Source organism: Macaca mulatta, chromosome 10 (genome assembly GCF_049350105.2).
Source record: "Macaca mulatta isolate MMU2019108-1 chromosome 10, T2T-MMU8v2.0, whole genome shotgun sequence".
NCBI lineage: Eukaryota > Metazoa > Chordata > Mammalia > Primates > Cercopithecidae > Macaca > Macaca mulatta.
In genome coordinates, this window is record NC_133415.1 from 75,264,355 (window position 1) to 75,288,959 (window position 24,605).

The 24,605-nt window shown below is 40.9% G+C and overlaps 1 protein-coding gene across 3 annotated transcripts in view; it reads right to left on the reverse strand.

Moving 5' to 3' along the window:
• Positions 1-24,605, reverse strand: part of PLCB1 (phospholipase C beta 1) — a 752,445-nt gene that overhangs the window by 162,833 nt on the left and 565,007 nt on the right. For all 3 annotated transcript variants that reach the window (XM_015149373.3, NM_001257867.1, XM_028827440.2), the window contains 4 exon segments: positions 24,096-24,253; positions 12,569-12,651; positions 4,793-4,877; positions 3,585-3,762 (listed from right to left, as the gene is read on the reverse strand). In XM_015149373.3, coding sequence (XP_015004859.1) covers positions 3,585-3,762; positions 4,793-4,877; positions 12,569-12,651; positions 24,096-24,253 — 504 coding nt within the window.

Below are 24,605 nucleotides of genomic sequence, written 5' to 3' on the forward strand. Positions count from 1 at the left end.
ACGAGATTCGAAAGTTCTAAATTGATTTAACTATCTTTCAGGGTTCACACGATGCAATAGCAGGATGAGTCCAATAGATGGCAATAATGGTTCAACAATGAAGTAACTTGCACCCCCCCCCACCCCCACCCCCCCACCCGCTGCCAGCCTTCTGAAAGTTAGCTGCCCTACTCGATCTATATATAAATGGAGACAGTACCACTGCACTGTCCTCTGAGAAGCTTATAAATGTTTTCACTTGGTTGACACAGTTCAATTACTGAATGACAGCACTGAAAAAAGTATTGCTTAAAAATCTCCAGGGGAGAAAAGATTTCTGGGACCAACAAGGGTTATTATGTATTGGATTGTTTATTAAGGAAAACCACATACAACCACTTTATAACGCTGATATTGTATTAGTTAATAAGGTGAATTGATTATATTTTGGATATAAAACGTGTCTTACTAGTATATTAGAGACACATTCTTTTAGGGTATTGCCACTTAAGCATTTTTATAATGAAATTTATCCCAAGTTCTCATTACCTTTTAAAAAAAAAATCAGAGAGGGGATTCTTTTAATTAAGTAATTAAAAAAAAATTCTTTGGCAGAGCTTTCTACAAAATACTTCATAGGACCCAACAATTCACAGTCATTTCAAATAGCCAATCAGGTCATTCTTTAGTTTCTGTGGGAAAGAAAGAATTTGTCTTGCTTTACTGGAAAAAGCAGAAGCCTGATATTTCTCTTGTAAATCTTTGGAGGGATGTTCGGGGAATCTTGTTGAACTATAAAAGATATCTTACTTTACCCTAGTTCATTAGGACAAGTCTACTAGCAAAGGGCTGAATCCTGCAAGAGGCATCTGGCCTACGGGGGTCATGATAAGTCAACTAGCTTTGAAATACAATACCTTTCACGTTTTTCAAGTTACTGAGTTCCCAATACTGTGAATATCTACAAACCAAATGGTAAATTAGCACTCTTTATTCAGGGGCCTACCTACGTATTAAAATGTCCAAAAGTTTCCATTGATTGCATAAGAGACGACAGGGCTAGCTTAGGAAATCTACTGAATAACTAACAGATTGTTGCCCTTTCTCTGTATTAAGCAATAACGTTCACAGCCTGTAAAAATCGTCATTTGTGTTATGCATCCTGTTAATAAGAGGAAGAGAACTGGTAGTGGGAAAGGCAGATGGTAAAAAACACAAGCATCCACATGCAAAGGATGACAAGGTTTGCTTGCTAGCATTCAAGGGATAGAGTTGTGTTAGGAAATAGGTGTGAATGATAGGCCTGTTAATGATATTCACTTCCAAACTTCAAAGAGAACATTTTTACTGAGAACAAAAATTATTTTTGAAAAAATTTTGAGAGACCTGCACAATAATGATGAAAGTCCACATTCACAAGCTACAGGACAAACCCTTTCAAAGAATTATATAATGTCTGTTGATAAAGATTTTAATCTAAACAAAAAAACAGGCAACTGAGACAGAAAAAGAGAAGAAAAGATAAATCAGAGTCTCAGGCTACGTTTTTTTTTTTAACCCTGATTGTCCTAGAGTTTATATTTTAATTATTTTAAAATCTTATAACTGATGCATAATAGGCGTACAGAAAAGTACACATATTGTAAGTCCACAGTGCAAAGAATTTTCCCAAATAAACATGTCTGAGTAAGTGATATCCAGATCAAGAAACAAAATATAACCAATCTCTAGAAGGCTCTTTGGCTCTCTTCTGGTTGCTTTTCCCCCAAGGGAACCCATTATCCTGACTTCTAATAGCATAAATTAGTTTTGCCTGTTTTTTGTACGTTACATAGGTTAAATCATACAGCATGTAGTTTTTTTGTACCTGACTTCCTTTGCTCAGCTTATGTTTATTTATAGTGATTCATCCATAGTTTTCATTTAGCTATAGATCATTCTCATTGCTGCATATTCTTCCTTTGTGTGAATACACCATAATTCATTTATCTGTTGATGGGTATTTGGTTTCCAGTATTTGGCTATTCTGAATACCGCTGCTTTAAGCAATTCTTGTATGTGTCTCTTAGTAAACCTAAATACACATCTTTGTCAAGTATATACCTAGGAATGGAACACCTGAGGTACAGGGACTGCATATATTCAGCTTTTACAGACACTGCTAAGTGGTTTTCCAAATTGATTGCTCCTATGTTTAACTTACAACTGAAAAACTTCCTAGAGTCAAGCTTAAAGTTTCTTCCACTTAATCACCCTGCAATCAGGAGATGTCTGGAATGCAGTCTTCAGATTGCCAAGCTTCTGACTGAACTTGGAAGATAAATTAGACTAAATGACAAATAATCCAAAGGAAATGAGTGACCACTGAATTCTTTTCTCATCAACCACAGAAATCTATTTCGACCTTAATTTAAAAGGGAAAGAAATGATATTAGGCATCCTCTAGGAGCTTCGAAAGATAATTTAAGCAATTTTGCCATGTCACAGATTTTTAAAAGCTCTTCAAAACATGAAAAGATTGAAATGCCCAGAACTCTTCAGCATATCGTCATTGACAATGCATCCAGCGCTCAGTTCTATAGTTAATATTTCCCATTATGAAGCTTAAAGTCACATGGTCACTCTGAAGACTATTTGGCTTACATGGTAGCCAGAATAATGACCTTCTAGAGATGTCTCTGCTCCATGAATATGTTAGCTTGCATGACAAAAGGGACACTGCAGGTGAGATGGAGTTAAAGACCTTGACATGGGCACAATTATTCTGGATTATCTGGATGGACTTGAGTTCTTGCCAGCAGAGGACATTTCCTGCCTGTGGTCAGAGGGAGATGTGACCACAAAAGAAAGGTTAGTGAAATGCAGCCTTGCTGGCTTTGAAGCTGGAGGAAGGAGCCCCAAGCCAACGAATGTGGGTGACCTCTTGAAGCTGGAAAAAGCAAGGAAACAGCTTCTCCCTTAGAGCCTCCAGGAAGGAACACAGCCCCTCCGACACCTGGAGTGTAGCCCAGTGAAACCCAGGGGTCTTCCTGACTTACAGGACTAGAGGATAATGCATTTGTGTTGGTTTAAGCCACTAAGTTGGTAGCAGCAAGAGAAAACCAGTAGTTTAAAACTGTGCAGAAATAGGAATGTTCAAAGTCCTTCAAAGCTAATTTCAGAGCAGCAGAATCTTTTTGATTCTTTTTTTTTTTTTTTTTTTTGAGATGGAGTCTTGCTCTATCACCAGACTGGAGTGCAGTGGCTAGATCTTATCTTACTGCAACATCTGCCTCCCAAGTTCAAGTGATTCTCCTGCCTCAGCCTCCTGAGTAGCTGGGACTATAGGCACATGCCACTACGCCCAGCTACTTTTTGTATTTTTGCAAAGAGACAGGGTTTCACCATGTTGGCCACCAAAGAAATGGGATTTCACCATGTTGGCCACCAAAGAGATGGGGTTTCACTATGTTGGCCAGGAGGGTCTCGAACTCCTGACCTTGTGATCTACCTGCCTTGGCCTCCCAAAGTACTGGAATTACAGGCATGAGCCACCACGCACAGCCCAGAGCAGCAATTCTTAAACCAACACAGAACATGAGGGGGAGAGCCCACCAGCCCCTCACCGGCTCCTGGGGATGAGGGCTCGAACATGCTGGAGGAGTCGCTGCAGGTGTTGGAGGCTTGTTCTGAGAGCTTCTTTTTGCCGCTTCCTTCTGATGACTTGTGTGATTTCTTCTTATTTTTCACCAAAATTTTATACATTAACTCCATAGGGCTTGGAAGAGGAACTCCAGATTCCAGCTAGTAGAAATGAAAGGCATACTCTTTAAAACTACTGCTCCCTCTTTCAGATCCCCTCCCCAGACCCCCTGTTCAGCTTTGGATACCGAATGTCTAGACTGTTCTTCCCCACCTTCAACATTGCTCATTAAACTCTTAGTGTATCCTGCACAGGCGCTAATTTTTTTTTTTTTTTTACATCAAAGATATATTTTCATTACTATACTTTTTTTTTTTTCAACACATTCTACATGAATAAGACCATAGAAATATACTGGTAGATTTGATGTACTAAATCTGAACATTTATGAATTTTCAAGTTTGTACATCTAATGGGAAAATCAATTTCCCATGAGAGGGTCATTAGATATTATATCAGAAAGCATGTGTGCAAGCCACAAGATAGGCTACTTTGAGAAAATGTATAGAATGCCTAAGTTGGTCCTCTATTCTTGGCTTGCAATGAGTGTAGGGACTGGTATAAACTCACTTAAAAATGCATGGAGATCGGGCAAAAGGGTGCAGGAAGGAAAATGTTACTTTAGGATATTTCTGCTGCTTTCCTTCCTAAAACAGAGATATCATCATGGCAATAGGCGACCTGAGTTGTGCCACACCAAAAGGTGCATGCAAGGAAATAGAGAGCAGCCAGCAGGGACAGGCCAAGAAGACATTGTGCCACCTGCAGTGTCCTGTTTTGCCAACCCACTCATCTCAAAGGGGTGTGATGAGGTTCCTTGGGAGTGAGCAGAGGCCTGTCCTCTTGGACTGTCTCTATGGGCTGATTGTAATTGTTGGGAAATCTGCACTCTTGATTGAGTTTCATCAGGCAGCCAGTGAGAGAGAAGAGCGTGGGAAGAGGAAGAGAGCAGAGGCACTTCCTGCACCCTTTGTGGGGCCCATTGCTGGTATCCTCCTTGTCAAAGATTTCATCATCAACTGCATTAATCTTACCAAGAAACATAAACATGAAAAGGAAGTAAGTTTTCCCTCAACCTTGTTCATCAATAATGCACACATTCCTTCAAGGACAAACATCAAAACTGCTTACTGGATATTTTTCCAGGGGCTCCATGAGAAGGGCATCCCCAAAGATCAGTCGGCAGTACTCCGCCATCTTGGCTTGCTGCTTTGGGCTAAGGGAGAACAAGAACAGAAGAAGGAAAGCAGGGAGGCTTATCCAAAGAGCCTGAACAGGATTGCTTTTTGTTATTAACTACAGAAAGAAGTGATTCTCTAATCCCACCCGTCAGGATTGGTTTTTATCATCCTACATATTTATCCTAACTTACGTGAATTTGAATAACATACACAAGTGGACAGTGAAAGCATTGACGTGTGAGGTGGTTCCCAGGGCAGACCTGCATAGACACAGGTGGAGGGGACAGCAGGTCATTTGCTGTCACTGGAGCCTTGAAATTCCCAGAGTTAGAGGCTCAGTCCCTTTTGTTTAACTCGCTGATTCCAAGTCAATTGCAAGACACTTGGAGAAAGAACCCTTTCATATTTCCATGTAAATTCTCAAGTGAAATTTGTAAACCACTGCTGCAAAGGAGTGTTTATGAGGAGATGAAAGAGGATAGATAAGGAAGGATGGCAGGGAGGGAGCTGAGTAGGGAAAGAGAGACAATGGAGAAAGAAAAAGAGAGGGAGAGAATCTCAAAATGTAGAAAAGGGCAGACAGGCAAACAAACAGTGTGTCACTTGGGGAGGGGGTCCTGGAGGAAAGATAAAAGTAGCAGGCACCTCGGGGAAAGTTGTGTGCAACTCTTATGTACATAATAGAAAAGCAAAGGTGGTATCATTCTGAATATGTTGCCAGTAGGGACCTGGTATAATGGAAAAAGGCTGGCACTGCAGGGTTTGCTGAGCTGAGCTCCAGAGTCTGAACCACTCTGGGTCTATATAATGAGGAGAATAATAACTGTTCTTGGAAAGGGACAGAGGATGCTGAGAAGATGAAATGAAGTAATGGATGCAAACGCCTTTGAAACATTAAAAGAGCAGGGCAAATGTAAGATGATTCCACTGTTACAAGGCGGCGTCCGCCAGCTAGACTAGACAAATCCTATCTCCAGTAACTTGTAAACACAGCTGATATAGGGGAACATTCATATTCTTTCAATGCTACTGCTTCCCTTGACCTTTCAAAAAGCAATAATTTTTTCCTCACTTCGTGGAATGTTAAATATCATTATAAAGGTATCCAATTCCTTTAGGTTTTATGGATTTTGAATTTGATCTACAGTCTGTCGAACTTGATTTCCAATAGTTATCTCTACATGCTGCAATGATAATACATTTTAGCAGAACTGTGACTGTACTAGGAATAAGTAACAGCGATGAAAAGCCTTCTTGATGAAAATTCAAATCGATCATAAAATGTAATTCTTATTTTCATTCCCTTTTCCATGAATGTTTAAGCCTGGATCATCAGCTGTTCTTTTTTTTTTTTTCCTGGGGTTAGGGGGGTAGTATTGAGGGTTCAAATCATACTGCAGTGGTCCACAGGAAAAGTCACTATTTTGTATTCCTTTTTTTCCTTTTAAAAACAAAGCATGTGCTCTGGGGGGAAAGTGAGTTCTCTGGCATTTGAATATGAACCCCCAAGTCATGTGCTCTGGGGGGAAAGTGAGTTCTCTGGCATTTGAATATGAACCCCCAAGTCACTGCTTTCTTGGAACCGCAGGGAGAGGCTAAGGAGAGATTCAAAGGACTTGCAAAGTCCTCCACAGCAACCTTGCCCCTTCTCACCAGGCCTCTCTTGGTCTGTATGGGAGCTTATTAAATGGCTTATGCAGCCCTCAGAATACAGTACCACATTCCTCAGTAGTATTAGGGAGAGAAGAAAAACTACTAGTCAGAGAATTGATCCTGAAAAGCATCAGAGGTTATTGCAGAAGGACAAGTCATTAGAAACTGTCTATGAGAGCTTTGGGAGCAGGCAGAGAAGTGGCTGAATAGGTAGGGCCAGCCCCGGGCATCCTTGGGTTCAGGTCTTCTTCCTCCAGTGATAACTTGCACAGGGGTTCAACCAGGTCAGCCTGCACTGTGGCTGCTGCTGATAAGAAATGCATTTGTGCTGGGACGACATGTTCCAGAGTGCACTAAAGAAATGGCCAAACCCTCCATTTCCCTTTTACAGAAAGATGCTGCTCAATATCATGGAGCATTACTTCTTCAAGTGTGGTCCCTGAACCATCAGCAGCATCATCACCAGGAGCTTGTTAGAAGTGCAGATTCTGAATCAGAGACTCTGGGAAACTGGAGTCTGCGTCTTAACAAGCCCTCTTGATTCTGGTGTGTGTTCAAGTTTGAAAACCACTGTGATTGATTAAAATAAGTCAACACGTGCTGAAGTTGATGACATTTTTCCTGAATATTGGAATTGGGAGACCCGAATTATCTTTAATCAAACACCTGGAGTGAAAGCAGAGCGTTTTACCTGAAAGCCCTGCTCTCAGGATTTTCCAGGTAACCATATTCTCTCCAGTAGAGGAATTTCAGGGAGATGTCCCAAATATCCCCAAATAGGTGCCCTCTGTCAGGAAGTCCCCAAATCAGGCCCAGATAAAGATTTTACTGGAGCCATGATTATCACTCAGTTCCACTAAGGAATCACCTGAGCTGTTAATGCGCAGGTGACAGGATCAAGTCCACAGTCCCCTGATTCACGTAGCTCAGACAAAAGCCCCGGAACGTGCATTTTAAGCCAGCCTGCAGATAATTCTGATGCAGGTGGTTAGTAAACCATGGTGGTTACAGCTTAGCTCTTCTATCTCATTCACATCACCTGGGGTCTTATTAAAATGAAGAGTCCAACACAGAGTCCAGGGTGGGGCCCAGGACTCGGCTGCAGCTCTAACTTGCTCACCAGTGATGCAGATGCTGCTGGTCTGAGGACCACACTTTTAAGAACAAGAATCTATGTCTAATGTAGACGTTTAGAACCTGCCTGAGGGCTGGGCGTGGTGGCTTACGGCTGTAATCCCAGCCCTTTCGGAGGCCGAGGTCAGGAGTCCCAAGATCAGCCTGGCCAACATGGTGAAACCCTGTCTTTACTAAAAATGCAAAAGTTTGCCAGTTGTGGTGGTGCATGCCTGTAATCCCAGCTACTCAGGAGGCAGGAGAATCGCTTGAACCTAGGAGGTGGAGGTTGCAGTGAGCCGAGATTGTACCACTGCACTCCTGCCTGGGTGACAGAGCGAGACCCTCAAACCAAACAGACAAACAAGAACAAAGACAAAAACAAAACCTGCCTCAGAATCAACTGAGATGGACAGAACAAGAGATAGGTGTCCAAGCAAAAAGTAAAATGAGCTATTTGGTAATCAGGCTATCCATGTTCTCAATAAACATGCACACCCACCTGATGGAACTAAATCAGAGCAGAGAGCAAATACTGAATTGAAAAAGTCAGAGGAAAACAAACCGACTTTAATTGCAGGTCAGAACTGCAGAAATAAAAGGCATTAAAATTGCAATTAGCAAAAAAACAAAATCCTGACGTGTTTAGAGCATCAATATCAGCTATTATGGAGATGAAGTGAGAGGAAAAAAAAATCACAAATGCATTTTGAACTTCAGGTCATAGCAGACATTTCTGAGCATAATAAAATACTCCCAGTATTTTATTATATGCTGGGACAGAGGTCAGGGCAGAGGTCTGGGGCAGAGGTCAGTTTTCCCGACTGAGGAACTCACTTGATTTCTTGGGGGTAAATCCTCCAATCTGAATTAAACCAACTTCTTTCCCTATAAAGGAGGAATCTGCAATCCATGGAAATTAAGAACCTTGTTCAAAATTTCACAGTTTTCTGTGGCTGAACGTGGGTAAAGCTTACTTTACTTGAATTTGGTGTAGAATTCTTTTTATAAAAGTGCTGGTTCACAAGTAGGATGTCAGAGTCAAGTAGGGCTTTCAAAAATATATTTTCAAGTCTTATTTCTAGAAATTCTAAGTCAGGGTAAGAGTGTAACTCAGGAATCTGCATTTTGAAGACACTTCATGGGATTCCGATGTAGCAACAGGATACATTGAAAGCAGCTAATAGCAGATTTCCTTTTATTGTCCATGGATAGGTGACTTCAGATATTGGGAGAGAAAACCAGAAATTTCAGTGGCTTTTCTTGTTTTTTCTTTCTTTTTTAATAAATTAATTTTTTTGTTGTTGTTTTTTAGACAAAGTCTCACTCTGTCACCCAGGCTGGAGTACAGTGGCGTGATCTCGGCTCACTGCAGCCTCTGCCTCCCGGGTTCAAGTGATTCTCCTGCCTCAGCCTCCTGAGTAACTGGGACTATAGGCACTCGCCACCACACCCACTTTGTATTTGTAGTAGAGACAGGGTTTCACCGTTTTGGCCAGGATGGTCTCGATCTCCTGACCTCGTGATCCGCCCGTCTCGGCCTCCCAAAGTGCTGGGATTACAGGAGTGAGCCACTGTGCCCAGTCCTTTTCTCCTTTTTTTCTAGTATAAATTTGTTTTGGACGTGTGGCCCAAGTGAGCTGGGACCAGAGTTCTAAACCTGAAATTCCATATATGCAGCACACAGGGGAATAAAATAGTTCATCAGAGATGGCAGATAGGTGTCAGATGTCTTGCTGGTCTATTCCGAGGTCACTGTGCTGAGAAGGATTCTGAGGTTACTTCTAGGTTTAGTGGGAAACAGTGCTGCTACTGCCTGCTATGGGTTCAGGAACTAGATGAGGTGACTCACAAGTCAAGCATGGGGTTTTAACAGCGAAGGGAAAGCTTATCGGTTTTCTTTGGGTGTGTGCTAGCCTCCCAGGAAAGAATGGTGGCTGAGCAGTTTTGATATCTGAAGGACAAGGGAAATATGAAGCAAGCAACTCCCACCCACTTCCTCCACAGTAGAATTTTATCTTTTAGTATTTCACTGCCATTACATTATCTCAGTGGTTTGGGACACAATCATGGCATCCTGGAAAGGCTGTTTTCCTGTTTTCTTTTGTCATATATAAATTATTAATGAACTTGTAATAGCTAAATTTATCATTTTTAAGCCAGTAAGGGCAGTACAATGGCACTAGTCTCTTGGCCTTTGTGCATGATGCAGAAATTAGTTTTCATGTCCAGTTCTGGATCTCTACATGACTGGTGTGAAGAACTGCAAAAACCATCTTGTGTTTAAGCATTACAAGCCACAGAGGTGAACACTTGCTGGCCATTGTCTGGTGGATGCTCTCATTGTCTGAATTTGATGTTTTGAAGGCTTGCGATGCTTCTGTTTAGGCGTAGGAGATGTGTTGGTTAAAAGGTTAAAAGTGTGCATTTTGAAGTCACACTAACTGGATTGGAATCCCATCTCTGTCATGTTTTAGTTACATGGCCTTGAGCAAGTTGTTCATCCTCTTTAGGACTCAGTTTCATCATCTGTAAAATGGCGACAATCATAATATTTACTCTTAGAAGCACCTGGGTTTGTGGTGAGGCTTACATGAGCTGAGGCTTGTAAAATATTTCAAAAACTGCTTGCCACAAAAAAATGTTTAATAAAGGTTAGCTGTTATGTTGGTGGAGGTGGCGGTTGATATTTTTCTGGCTATGTCAAGGGGAAGCTCAGTGTAGCAGGTGTGACAATACAGAATGGAACCATAGCCTTTCATTTTGTCTAATTTAAATAGAAACATCTCTTTAAGAAAATAAGTATGCCAATCCCAGCACTTTGGGAGGCCAAGGTGGGCGGATCACCTGAGGTCGGGAGTTCGAGACCAGCCTAACCAACATGGAGAATCCCCGTCTCTACTAAAAATATAAAATTAGCCGAGCATGGTGGCGCAGGCCTGTAATCCCAGCTACTTGGAAGGCTGAGGCAGGAGAATCACTTGAACCCGGGAGGCGGAGGTTGCAGTGAATCAGGATCGTGCCATGGCACTCTAGCCTGGGCAACAAGAGTGAAACTCTGTCTCAAAAAACAAAAAACAAAACAAAACAAAACAAGAAAAGAAAAGAAAGAAAGAAAGAAAGAAAGAAAGAAAGAAAGAAAGAAAGAAAGAAAGAAAGGAAAAAAGAAAAGTATGCCAGATGCCCTTCTTCTATTTTAAAAAAAAAAAAAAAAAAAAGCGTCCTCAAGTTGAAACTACAATGCCTGAAAGAAAAGTGCTAAAGTATTGTGATAGGGTTTGAATCTGCATCTCTGACCAAATCTCATGTCAAATTGTAACCCCCGATGTTGGAAGCGGGGCCTGGTGGGAGATGATTGGATCATGGGGGTGATTTCTTTTGGTTTAACACCATTCCCCTCGGTACTGTTGTTGTGATAGTGAGTTCTCACGAGATCTTGTTGTTCAAAAGTGTGTGACACCTCCTCACTCTCTCTTAGTCCTCCTCCTGCCATGTAAGACACCTGCTTCCACTCTGTTTTCCCATGAGTAAAAGCTCCCTGAGGCCTCCCCAGAAGCAGATGCCACCAGGCTTCCTGTACAGCCTGTGGAACTGTGAGCCAATTAAACCTCTTTTCTTCATAAATTACCCACTCTCTGGCATTTCTTTATAGCAGTACAAGAATGGACTAATACATATTGTTACAGGCCAATTACAAATGAATGGACAGAGATGAGAAATTGTTTAACAGAGTCAATTGCAAAGCAGAACCATCACAGCAAACTAGGTATTAAATACAGCCTCTAAAGAGGTGCCCCTTTGAGTAAGAACAGAAATAGCATGGAACAGAATAAATTCCTTCCTCTTCCTTTGACCCTCAGAAGCGTTGGAGAAGCTATGTGCCAAAGGATTACATCATTCATTGAATGATTGTTGCATAATGAAACAGAACCACAAGCCAGTAAACGTAATATGGATTTCTGGAGGGCAAACTGAAAAAATACAGATAATTATAAAATTGTCACATTTAACTACTTAGAAATTCTTCAAGTTGAAATTTGCTCATGACCAATCTGCATCTTTAATATTTAGTGAACTCTTTAAGAATTAGAGAATTGAAGCACGTGTTGCAAGTTACTTGGACAAAGAGGCTCAGTGACCTGGGAAAGGCTCTCATTAGGAAGGAGGGTCAAAAGAAACTTGTAATCCAAATTAGGACAGGTGCTGCTGGCTTTTAGTTGAAAATTCTGGCTTAGGTTCCTGAAATGAAAGCGGGGGCTTTCATTCAATATGGATAACAATCTTTCATTCTGTAGCTCTTTAAAGTGAGTAACTACATGATAAACTAATATACATCTATCAGATATAAATGTGTCTCTCTTTGGTAATGTGTGCTAAAATGAATATAAAACAGTGAAGTCAAAATAACTTTTTCTTTGTGTAGCTCAGCAATACATGCAGGCTATTTTGAAATTGGCAAATACAAATATTGACAAACGGGAAAGCCAGTGAAAAGGGGGAATATGGAGGTTTGGTGAACTGAGTTCTGTGTAAGTGCAAATTGGTAAAATGGAATTCACAGCTCTCCCTCCACCTGCCACAAGGTGATGTTGGACTCAAATTGTGTGCAATAGAAGGAACTCATGAAGGAGAGTTATAAAAGTGGCCCACAGCACCCCAAATCTATGACAAAGACACATATTGTGTAGGAAAACATGTTCCATTGCATTGCAAAAAGAAGAGATTTTAATTTAAAAACCATACTATGGTATGAAAATAGATCCTACAAGTCCAATGGACAATTTTAATGTTGATTATTTTAAGTGAATTCCATCACCTACAAATGAAAACATGCCAGTTAATATATAACATGACTGAAGAACACCATTAATAATGTCAAATAATTTTAAATCTGATAAACAATTACTCAGTATGCCCCATTTGGGAAAAAGACTCTTTCTTGAATATGTTGAATACTTACGAATCCACATGGTTCTCAAATGAAAGGAGAATTGGAAAAGGTGAAGTCTTAAATGCACACTCCGCAATTGCTTCTATCACTTCCTGAAAATGAGAACACATGTATATTCAGTATGCCAGAAATTTTCATCTGTATATTCTTGAGGTGTATTAAATCTATTAATATAGTTGTCTTTTCCATTCAGATAATTGTATCAAATGGCCTGAAATGGCTACAAGGGATTTCGAGGGCTGCTGGACGGTGCTATTTCCGACTCTTGATTCTGCAAAGTTATAAGAAGATTGGATTTTGGTGGAGGGGAGAGAGAAATACCAAGGAGAGGATTCTCCTGTCTGCTAATTGTATCTATTTTTTAATAATGAAAGAAATCTAATCATATTATAAATATTTGGGACAGTAAGAGAAGGCAAAAATTTTCACCCACAAATCCACTTTCTGAACCAAACCATTGTTAGCATTTCATTATATTCACTTCTAGTCTGTCTCTCATGGATTTATGTAGTTTAGTTTTAGTTACAGTATATACTCAACTTGTATTTTTAAAAAGCATTGTTATTGAGATGTAACTTTTTTGAGATAGAATCTGCCCATTAAAAGTGTACAGTTCAATGGTTTTTAGTATATTCAGAGTCACACGAGCGCCATCTCAATATAAGTTAGAACATTTTTATCGCCTCAAAAAGAAACCATGTACCCACTAGCAGCCACTCCCCATTCCTGCATCCCACCCCACACACCTAGTCCCAGGCAATCATTCATCTACTTTATGTCTTCATAGATTTGCCTATTTTAATTATTTCATATAAATGTAACCATACAATATATGGTTGTTTGTACTGACCATCTTTCACTTAGCATGGTTTCAAAGTTCATCCATGTTGTAACATGTATCAGTACTTCAATTTTCAATCTGCATTTTTAAAAATGTATGTGCCACAAGTTTCAATATGTGTACAAAATTCTAGAAAGTAAAGGTATCAAAATTGATTTAACCATTCCCCAACTGTTGGACAGCTACATTTGCAGAGTTGTCATTCAAATAATTCTACAAAGAACATCTTCATTTTTTCCCTAATATCTTGAATGGTTTTCTGGGAATGAATTCTCGGAAGGGGAATTCTTGATTTAAGAATATGAATACTCTTACAGTCCCTCATGTATCTTCAAATTGCTTTTCATTTTAGATTGCCCAGAATAAGGCATGCAGGACCAGATTTCAATGCATATTCACCAGTTTGGGGCACTATTCTTAAAAATGTTTTTCTTATTTAAATGGTAGTAAAGTGCAGTCTCATTTATTATTTAATTATATCACTTTCAGTAGTAGTGAGGTTTCATATTCCCATACACTTGTTTTTAGTTATATTTATTTTTTTCATATTCTCCTTTTAAGTAAGTATTTCCACTCCTATTCCTTACGCCTGAGCCTTTTCTGCTATCGTCTCTACCTTCCCCATTCAACGTATAGCATTCTTTATATCCACTCCTGAAAGCTATTTCCCTGGCCCTAGAGTATAAATAAGGCTTTCTAATTCTGTACTATATTTGCATATATCCTCTAAGAAGGATTTGCCTGCATGGAGCGAGAAGAATCACTTTTACTGTTTCTTAGAAATGAACTCACAGATTATCTTTCATACATAATCAGTTTAACTTTTATGATAGTTGAGTCTGTCAAAAAAAAAGCAAGCACTATAAAAGGTAAGCAACATCCAGATTTTAAATGCTATATTTGATTTATTTGAGCACAGGCTTTGGATTCAAACAGACTTTTTGAATCCTTGCCTCTGAGATTTACAAGCTGTATGACCTTGGGAAAATCACTTAATGCCTCTGTGTATTGGTTTGCTGACCTATAAAGTGGGGGCAATAAACCTCACTTCACAGATCTGTTGTGAAGACGCAGCAAGAGAAGGCAAAGGACTCAGCTCATCATGGTTATATATTCTCAGTTCAACTAAGGTGCAGAGATATTAACTGACTTACCTTAAGTCATAGAGAAGAGAATCCCAGGAAGGGATTAAACCCCAGGAAGATTTGTCTGACTCTAGAGCATTATTAATACCCAACCATTGCAGTAACTTCCATGTAGCTAATAATCTCAGCCAACTAAGAGCAAAGCCCTCAAAAGAACTGAGAATAGAGGTCATCAAGGATGTGGATACTAAGTGTGGGAAAAAAAGGGCTGGATTTTGTTTATTTCATAAATTTGGCACTAGTGTATCAGGTAAAGGATAAATACAGTAGAGCCATTCTCGCCTCCTCTCCTTCTCTCACGTCTTTTAATTCCTCAGCAATCTTGTCCAAAATAGATCCCGAGTACAGTCAAGTGTCAGCACCTCCACTGCTATCATCCTAATACAAAAACCACTGCAGTCACTGCTGTGTTAGATTTTATCATCATTGCCACTTATTTGCTTCCCCCTTCCTTTGGGAGGATTCTATCTACACACTCTGTTGACCATAGGCTTGGCCGTGTGTTTTATTTTGGCCAAGGGCCTGGGTGTGAAAATGACATGTGCTGCTGCTGAGTAGAGTCTTGAAGATCCATCATGTTGTTGTCCAGACATTTCTCTTTCTCTTCTCCCATGAGTCCAGTGATATCATAGATGGGGGTTGTTCATTCAATATGAATTCCAAACAATAGCAATCAGAGCCACAGCTGACATCTAACCTGAGTGAGAAGTAAACCTTTGTGGCTGTAAATCACTGTGATCCTGGGGTTTCTTTTTATTGCAGAAAAACCTAGGAGAAGCTGACTGACAGAGTCTTTTTACTGCTTTCCTGGCTTCTAGTGTTTGCCGCTGTATTCCACACCATAGCCAGAGTCATTGCTCCTAAACATGAGTAGACAGTTTCACTCCTTTTAATAAACTTTCCAATGGCTTCCCATTTCACATGGAATGAAGTCCAAATTCATTATCATCATCTACAGAGCCTAACTTGATCTGGCACCTGCCATTTCTTTAAATTCATCTCCTTTTCCTCTCCCTCTCTGTCACCTGGATACAGTCCATTGATCTTGTTGCTTTTCCTTGAATATATCAGGCATGCTTTCATCTCACCATCTTTGCACTGTGTTCCTTCAGTCAAAAATACTCACATGAAAGCATGATTTATTGCATTGATTTGGGAGTAAGTACAGCATCTGTGCCTAAACATCACCTTACCAAAGGCCTACCTCCACCATCCAGACAGCATAACTCAGCTCTCTCTTTTCCTTGCCCACTGATTTAGATTGTTTTAAAGGGCATGTTTCTATGCACTGTATCTTTGTGTTTATTTTGATCTATCTTTCCTCACTAGACAGTGTAAACTTCTTGAGGTAAGAACTTGTTCTCTTCACTATTCTGCTAAGGCATATTCTAGATGCTCACAAAATACTTTCAGATGAATGAATGAACTCCTGATATGTAACAGAAGAGAAACAGAATTTATCTAGTTGTGTTCCCATTTATTCTTCTATTGACTAGCTCAGAGATCAGCACACATTTTTCATAAAGGACCAGGTAGTGTTTTAGGCTTTGCTGGACATAGAACTTCTATTTCTATGGCAACTATTCAACTCTGCCTTTGAAGCTTGTGATGATTAATTTTATGTGTCAACTTGACTGGGTCATGGGGTGCCCAGATATTTGGTTAAACATTCTTCTGGGTGTCTCTGTGAGGGGTTTCTGGAAGAGATTAACATTTACATTGGTAGACTGAGTTAAGCAGCCTGCCCTCCCTAATGTGGATGGGCCTCATTCAATCCACTGGAAGCCTGAATCGGAGAAAAAAAAAAAAGAAAGAAAGAAAAGACAGAGTAAAAGAGAATTTGCTGTTTCTGCTCGAGTGTTTTTGAGCTGGGACATCGGTCTTCTCCTACCTTGAGACTTGGACTTGTACTGCAGCTTACACCATTGGCTCTCCTTATTCTTACGCCTTTGGATCAGGACTGCTATTGTACCATTAGGTCAGCTGGGTCTCCAGCTTGTCAACTGAAGATCTTGGAATTTCTCAACCTCCATAACCACATGAGCCAGTTCCTTTTAATAACTCTGTCTCTCTAGAAAGAGAGCCAGTCCAGACTAATGCATAGCCCCAAAGCAGCCACAGATAATATGCAAACAATTGGATGTGGCTATGTTCCAACAAAGCTTAATTCACAAAAGCAGATGGCAGGATAAATGTGGCCTGCAGAAGATAATTTGTTGACCTTTGGACTGGTCTGATCATTGGCTTAAGCAAAGCTTAAAACTTGATTGTAACCAAAGTAAATGTAATTTTGTATTATAGAATGTTGAATGTTGAATCATACTCAATAGCCAGATTAATTTTTTTTTTTTTTTTTTTTTTTTTGAGAAGGAGTCTCGCTCTGTCGCCTGGGCTGGAGTGCAGTGGCCAGATCTCAGCTCACTGCAAGCTCCGCCTCCCAGGTTCCCGCCATTCTCCTGCCTCAGCCTTTCGAGTAGCTGGGACTACAGGCGCCGCCACCACGCCCGGCTAATTTTTTTTTTTTTTTGAGACGGAGTCTCACTCTGTCCCCCTTGCTGGAGTGCAGTGGCCGGATCTCAGCTCACTGCAAGCTCCGCCTCCCGGGTTCACACCATTCTCCTGCCTCAGCCTCCCGAGTAGCTGGGACTACAGGCGCCCGCCACCTCGCCCGGCTAGTTTTTTTGTATTTTTTAGTAGAGACGGGGTTTCACTGTGTTAGCCAGGATGGTCTCGATCTCCTGACCTCGTGATCCACCCGTCTCGGCCTCCCAAAGTGCTGGGATTACAGGCTTGAGCCACCGCGCCTGGCCCCGGCTAATTTTTTATATTTTTAGTAGAGATGGGGTTTCACCGTGTTAGCCAGGATGGTCTCGATCTCCTGACCTCATGATCCACCCGTCTCGGCCTCCCAAAGTGCTGGGATTACAGGCTTGAGCCACCGCGCCCGGCGGTGTTAATTTTTTAACAACTTCATGGCTGAAATTTCCAATAAACATTGAGCTTTAATTTTTTTTAAAGTCCTTCAGATATACATGTAAATAAAAGTGTAGTTAGTCTTTGCTACCTGTTGTTTTTCTTGAAATGAAGTCTTGCTCTGTTGCCCAGGCTGGAGTGCCATAGCATGATCTCGGTTCATTGTAACCTCTGCCTCCTTGGTTCAGGCGATTCTTGTGCCTTAGCTCCCAAGCAGCTGGGACTACAGGCACGTACCACCACACTCAGCTAATGTTTTGTGTTTTTAGTAGAGATGGGGTTTTGCCATGTTGGCCAGGCTGGTTTTGAACTTCTGACCTCAACTGATCTGCCTGCCTCAGCCTCCCAAAGTGCTGGGATTACAGGCATGAGGACTGTGCTGGCCAGCTTTGCTAACTTTTCTGATGATGGCTCTCTTCGTTGTCTATTTGAGAACTTCTCCAGCCACCTTTAATAATGAAAGTGGATTGTGGGCTTGCCTCATTGGTATTTAGGCCAAGGAGAGTTAAATCTGAAGGTGGGTAAGCCCCTCTTCCCCTCCTCTAATTTAGGAAGTGAGTATTTAGCTTCAGGTCAAATCTCTCTCATATCTTTATCTTAGGCTGATAAAATGTGAGTGCTTCTCTGGGCCTGCTCTTAGAATTGTAGGAAGTCCATGCACCCCCATCTTCGTAGCTCCCTGGGTTTCATTCTCTCTTCCCACAGTGGGGATGCTAGTGTGGTCTGAACTACAACTGGGCCACTGGTCCTAGATTTTCCTGTCTTGCTTCCCCTGCTTTTACCTTTGTCCTGCCTCTGACATTGTGTACTTCTGATCTTGTGTGCTTGACTTAGGACTCATGTTTGCAGTGGAGCATCCAAGCTCATCTGTTGTTCCCTTCTCTGCTCCTACTGGACCCCTAACCAAGGCCTGGGCTGTGTTTAGTTTACTACAATTTGGGCTTCTGGTACCTTCCTGGAAGTGAAGTGGATGCCATGGGTTGAGCGTAGAGGATGCCCACAGCTTCTACCATGGCAGCCTTACAGATAACTTAATTCAGCCCCCCACCTTCACTCTGGCTTAATAAGTCCATGCCCAGGTAATACACAACCATTGTATTTACAGAAAGAAAGGTAAGATTTGACTTTTATGCATTTCAATGATAACATAAGAAGCTCACATTTATAGAGTAGTCACTGCATGCCATGCATAGTTTAAGCAATATTTGTGTATTAAGTACAGTTACTGAATGCTTACTTATAATCACCCCAGGAGGTAAACACTATTATCATCTCCATTTTGCTGGTAACAAAGGAAACTTGCACTGGGAAGGAAGCTTCTCCAAGGTCTTGCAGCAACTGAATGGAAGAGCTGGTACTGGACCCCTGTCAGTCAGCTCCAGAGAGCATCCTTGCCTTCTGCGTTCACCTTTCTCTCTTTCTCACCCATCCTTCTCCCTCCTCTCTCTGTCCACCTCTCCCCATCTCTACCATAACTTTAGCTAGCAGCTTAGGAAACCTTTTGCAATTATTAAACCAAAAAAAAAAAAAAAGAATTACTAAATTTCATCTAATAATTTTTAGTTAAGAGCAACTGAAAACTTTAGAAGTTCCACTGGAGAACTTTCATGCTTTTGTGCCTTTGAAATATTTTGTATGGTGTGCATGATCAGTCAGAATGAGAAAACCAGTTATCGCTTTTAAGTTTCACTCTTTCATACTTGCCATAATTGGTAGACATTGGATGTGAAAGTACAGTAATGCTCCATTGTTCCTTATCAAGCCAAAACTGTTTTTCAGAGACTTGTAGCACTAGATTCAATAATCTATAAACCGTATGGTTCAATTACTAAACTCTAGTGAGACAAACTGCCCTTGAAATCCTTTATCCTTGACAGACAACAGTAGGTGTATTTGGATATCCATTTTATATGTGCATTTAGGTAGCAGTGAAATTGCATCCTAAATTATTGTTTCTCTCAGGGAATGAATGACACTTTATTTTCAGAAATGCTCAACTTAACTTACTCAAATTTAATACATTTTCCTCATATATTTTATTACATTATCCAGTTTTCCATCTTGTATAATTGCTGGTTAAAAGGAAGCTGCCTAAAGGGAGAAAAATCACTCAGGGAAAGAGGTGGGTGGGTGGTGTCAAGCGTAAGGAGAAAGGATATTGGATGGGAGAAGACAGAATGAAAACCAAGTGGTGAATTGCTATGTCTAGGCCACCAGGAAGACTAATGTGATGAGGCATAGAAACAGATACATGGGACAAATAATAAAGCCAGACTACAAAACAAAAAGCCCTTCATAAAGAGGCTGAATGTCTCCTTTCCCAGAGTATAACTTTTTATTTTGACCCATACAGTCAATAGGGAGCAAATGCCAATAGGATCTCTTGCTTTTGGGATCTATCACACAGAAGCTTTCCAGGTCACACACACTGAAAGCAGATACACTGGGGGACATAAAAATGAACTCCGCAATCAGTGTATTTTGCTGCAGTGCTATGCAGTGGAGCTATAGAATACAGTCTCATTATACTGTGAATATCTGGCCCAAATGTTCAGGGCAGCTAAAACTGGCAAATGTTGGGGGAATGTTTTCCCTGCCTCTACCAACATATTATGTGAAGGATGGAGAAAGACAAATTCACTTATCTGATGAGCAGAGGCAAGAAAGACTAAAAATGGAGGTTATGCTATATTTGATCTACTTGCTTTGGGAAGGGAAAATTCATCCAAAAACATTTATTGAGCACCTACTATATGTCAGGTTCTGCTCAAAGAAGAGAACTTGGGACAGATCAGGGAACAGAACAAAGAGCCCTGTCTTTGTGGAGCTTATGCGTTAGTAGAAGAGACAATAGACAAGGAACATAGGAATTAAGCAAATTAGGCAGATTGTTAGAAGGTGATATGATAAGAGCCTTAGGAAAATACAATACTAAAAAGTTGGCATGTCAGGGTTATAAAGCGTGGGGATTGGGAGTGGTGGCTGGTGACAGTAGTAAATAGATCGTTCCCAGGAGGCCTCACTGAGAAGGCGACATTTGAGGAAGGCTTCAAGGAGGCAAGGGAATAACCAGGCAGATACCTATGGGAAGACCATTCCAGGCAGAGAGAAGAGCCTATGCAAAGGCTGTGAGGTGGGACCAGCCTGGCACAGCCAAGGAACAGCAAGGTCAGTATAGTTGGAGCCCAGTGGGTGAGGGGGAAAGCAGTAAGAAACAAGGTAATGGGGGGATTGCAGATTATGTAGGCCCTTGTGCCCTGTTTCTCTTCTTACTCTTTCTTACAAAGTCACCTTACACACTGGGTTCAGGGAAAGCAGACTGTAGGCTGATAATCATGCAAGTAGGGTTGGGACTAGGATGAGGCAAGAGAAGCGACTAAGTGCAAAATTTAAAGAGACACTCACTCTCTAGTGCCAGCTCCGTGCTTACACGGCCCTGAGAGCAAAGACACCCTTAAATTTTACTTGCTAGGTAACTTACTTGCCTTCCTCTAGTCTCAGTCCTGATGCAAAGCATCCTTGCTACTGTATATCTGTCTGCAAAATAGGTTGGCATTTCTACTCCCCACATCCATCCTCACCCACTGTCACCTACCCACATCTCAGCCAGAACTGTCTATCCTGCTATGGGCATTAGCAGGAGGAACAGCTGGAAAAACCAACTGGGATGATGAATTCACTCCTCTCTTTAGCCATCCTGGTTACCTCCCCACTCCCAACTCTAGCAGGCAGAGAGAGGAAGCAGCATTCTGGGCTAGATTTCGTCTTTAAGCCTCTCACCTGCTGGCAAGTGTGTGGACATGGTTGAGAAGCCTTGCTTCCAGAGCCCAGGAAGATGTATTCAATCAGCCTGTGACTCTGGGATTACAGATGTAATTGAAGAACCACTTCTATGATCAAGTGCACAAGGAGAGTCACTCCAAGTTGACTCAATGGCAGGCAGAGGCCAAGAAGCAAATGCTCCACATAAAATAAATATGCCTTAGGATATGCTTGCTGTTTGTTCTCCCCCAAGGAACTCAGAGAACTTGGAGGATTTCAAATTATTAAGAAAATAACAATTGCTTCTCACAATGTCTCTGGAGGGTAGACAGGGCAGTGGCCTGGGAAGTGGGGCAGGTCTTCCTGGCGGACAGACAGTGTGTGGTGCCACCAGCTCTCAGCTCCATCAGGGCATGCTGTCTGCCATTCCAGGAACATCATCATCCATCAACAGACAGATGAGCCCAAGATGCACTGGCTCCACACGAGGGTCACCTGTCTCCACTTTTTCTTAAAGAGCCCAACTATGTTAAACTGCATCTTAGGTAGTTGACAAAGGACCACAGCAAGGTCTGAGAGGGAGGAAGCGGGACTATGGAATGAATTTTAAAAAACATTGATTTTCCACTTAAGAAAATGCAAGGGTCATAATCGTGCTCAATTTCAGGAACAGACACAACTTTTAAGATTTCAATCAGAATTAACGTCAACCCCATATTCAACTTTGTTGTAAAATTTACATGAAGGGTGCTATTTTCTCTAATTATTGAATTGTAGGCTAAGTTGAAGAAATCATGAAAAGTCATATTCCTTAGGCACAACATAATACGCATATTTTTAGGTGTGAATGATATTACTGCTGAAAAAATTTTTATTATTGTCTAATACAGCAACTTCGATCAGAAAAATCCTTTTGTTTAAACAGAAACTTGGCTGTCCCTTGAAAATCTTGCTTCTTGTTAGCTGCTGTCTTCAGTGATCACTGTGTATTTTCTCACATCTCAAGTGTTTCACAGTAAGAAGCTGGGTTTGGGATCTTTTTGCTCTCAATGCTACTTCTAAAACACTACCTTTCAATCTTCTGAAAAAAAAAAAAAATCCTAGTTCCCATGAAGCAGCCAAAAGAGTTTTTACCTCTTCTTCACTTCTGCCATCTACTGAGCCACCCTCATTCAGCAAAGAGTTGGCAAGTGGCTCACAGTTTCTTCATTCAAAGCTTTTTCACTAACCTTGGCAATATCAACATTATATTCATCCCATATTCTAGCTTCTCAGTACTCTAATCTCCCATTTTCAACGGCCTTGTCTCCACTCACCTTAGTTACTTACATACTTGGAGTCTGTTTCCTTGGTTGCTTCAGATAAGAGTTGGTGACACTTCCCTGAGACCCAGGTATCCCAGGCAATAGGGCTTATGCCTTGGGACCTAGTGCAAGAGGTTGTCCTCTAGCCCTTCTCTTCTGATTCCCATTTAAAGGGGTAAAAAAGCCTGAGTCAGCCAAGAGAACATTTTCCCTGAAGCCCACACCTTCTTTCTCCAGTCACTCTCCAAGTACCTAGGACCCCAGATTTCCCCTACTCCAACTGCCCCAACCCCCTGGGGAAGGCTCTTTGCAGGAGATGTGGACAGACTTTAGACATTTGGGCTTGGGTGTCCATACACATGAATGTGAGGCCCTTTGTGGTGCAAAATAGAGCTAAAGTTGGAAAAAGAAGAGAGAACAAATGCACCTCATTTCTCATTAACAAGAATGACTGATGCATCTTTATCAATAACAGCTTTAGTCCTGCTTCCTAGATAGGATTTACTAAGATACCCTCTCATAGGATTGTTCCTGCTTGCTGACAGCACCCAATCCATTGCAAAACCCTTCTCCCTTGAACCATCCCCCAAATCGCCTACTATAAGCCCAAGTTCTGTAACTCCTCTCTAATACACTTTTACTGAGATACCCCAGCTCCCCACAACATGTGTTCTCCTTTGTTGTATGAGCAAACAAATCTAACTTGACCATAGGTATGTTCCCGGGGGTCTTTGACTGGTTGGCATCACCATTCCAACAGCTAGCATCACAGAATGGAATCTTATCTAATAATTAACAGTAGTAATTAATATTATCATCCTGAAAAGAAAGTCAAAAAATCTAGAATTACCTGAAACAATATTAATGAACTTTCTAAACAATGTGGAGTGAAAAAAGCAAGTCATAAAATAATGTATACTGTAGTGTGAATCAATGTACAAGTGAAAAAAATTGGTGAAGTTACATCATTTAGGGCTGCACATAAATTTGTTCTTTGTGCTCTAAAGAAGTGCAAAGTAGGGATCACTGTAATAGTCAGGACAGTGGTCACCTCTGAGGGTAAACAGGTCATTCTGATGGGAATGGATACATGGAAGTGTTTCAGGTACACCCAAGTTTCTATTTCTCAATTTAGATGGTAGTTACATGGATGCATACTTTATAGCCATTAGTTAAAGCATATAAATAAGTTGTCTGTATTCTTTAAGTATGTACATTTCACAAAAATAAAATGCAAGAAATTAGGAGTAAGAGTGCTAAAGAGGACAAGACAAATACATTGATATTCCTTTCACAAGACAGTTTCCTTAGAATTTGGTTAGCATGGATTAATTCACCTGATGCCAATTATTCATGAATAAACAGCCAAATTTTAGCCTCCGAAATTGCAAAGATGATTAACAGCCTTTGGACTTAATTGTGATGACTGGGACTTTCTACCTTAGAAGGCTTTAACCAAAAGGAATCAGGTGTCCCCAGCTGCCTCTCTTAGTAACATTCATAAACCTTACCTTGAAAGATATTTCAGTTGTCATGGTGAAGCCATGGGTGATGACAGGTTCCTCTTCTGCAGTTCGTCCCTTCCAGCAGTCCAGCTCCACACAGCGACAACCAGACAGAAGCACTTGGCGATACATCTCAACAGAGGAGTTTCCAGCCAGTTGGCCAGCTATAAAATACCAACAAAACAAACCCCAGATTCCCAATAAGCAAGGAAGACAGTGGTGCTTTCTTAGAAAGGCTCCTCAATAGTAGGAAAACAGAGTCTAAGAGCTGGAGCAGTTATTCTTTGCCTTTCTTCTGCCTCAACACACTACAAGGTAATGGCTCAATCTCAAATAGAATCTGTAGTAGTGCTTTGGGGAAAGATAGGGCATTGTAACAATAACAACGATGCACGTTTATTAACTATTTACCATGTGCCAATTACAGGTTTTTGGACTGTATATATATTAAACATTTAATCTTCACAAAAAAATCTCTGTGGTATAACTATTTAATAAAAAGAAAATACCCATTTC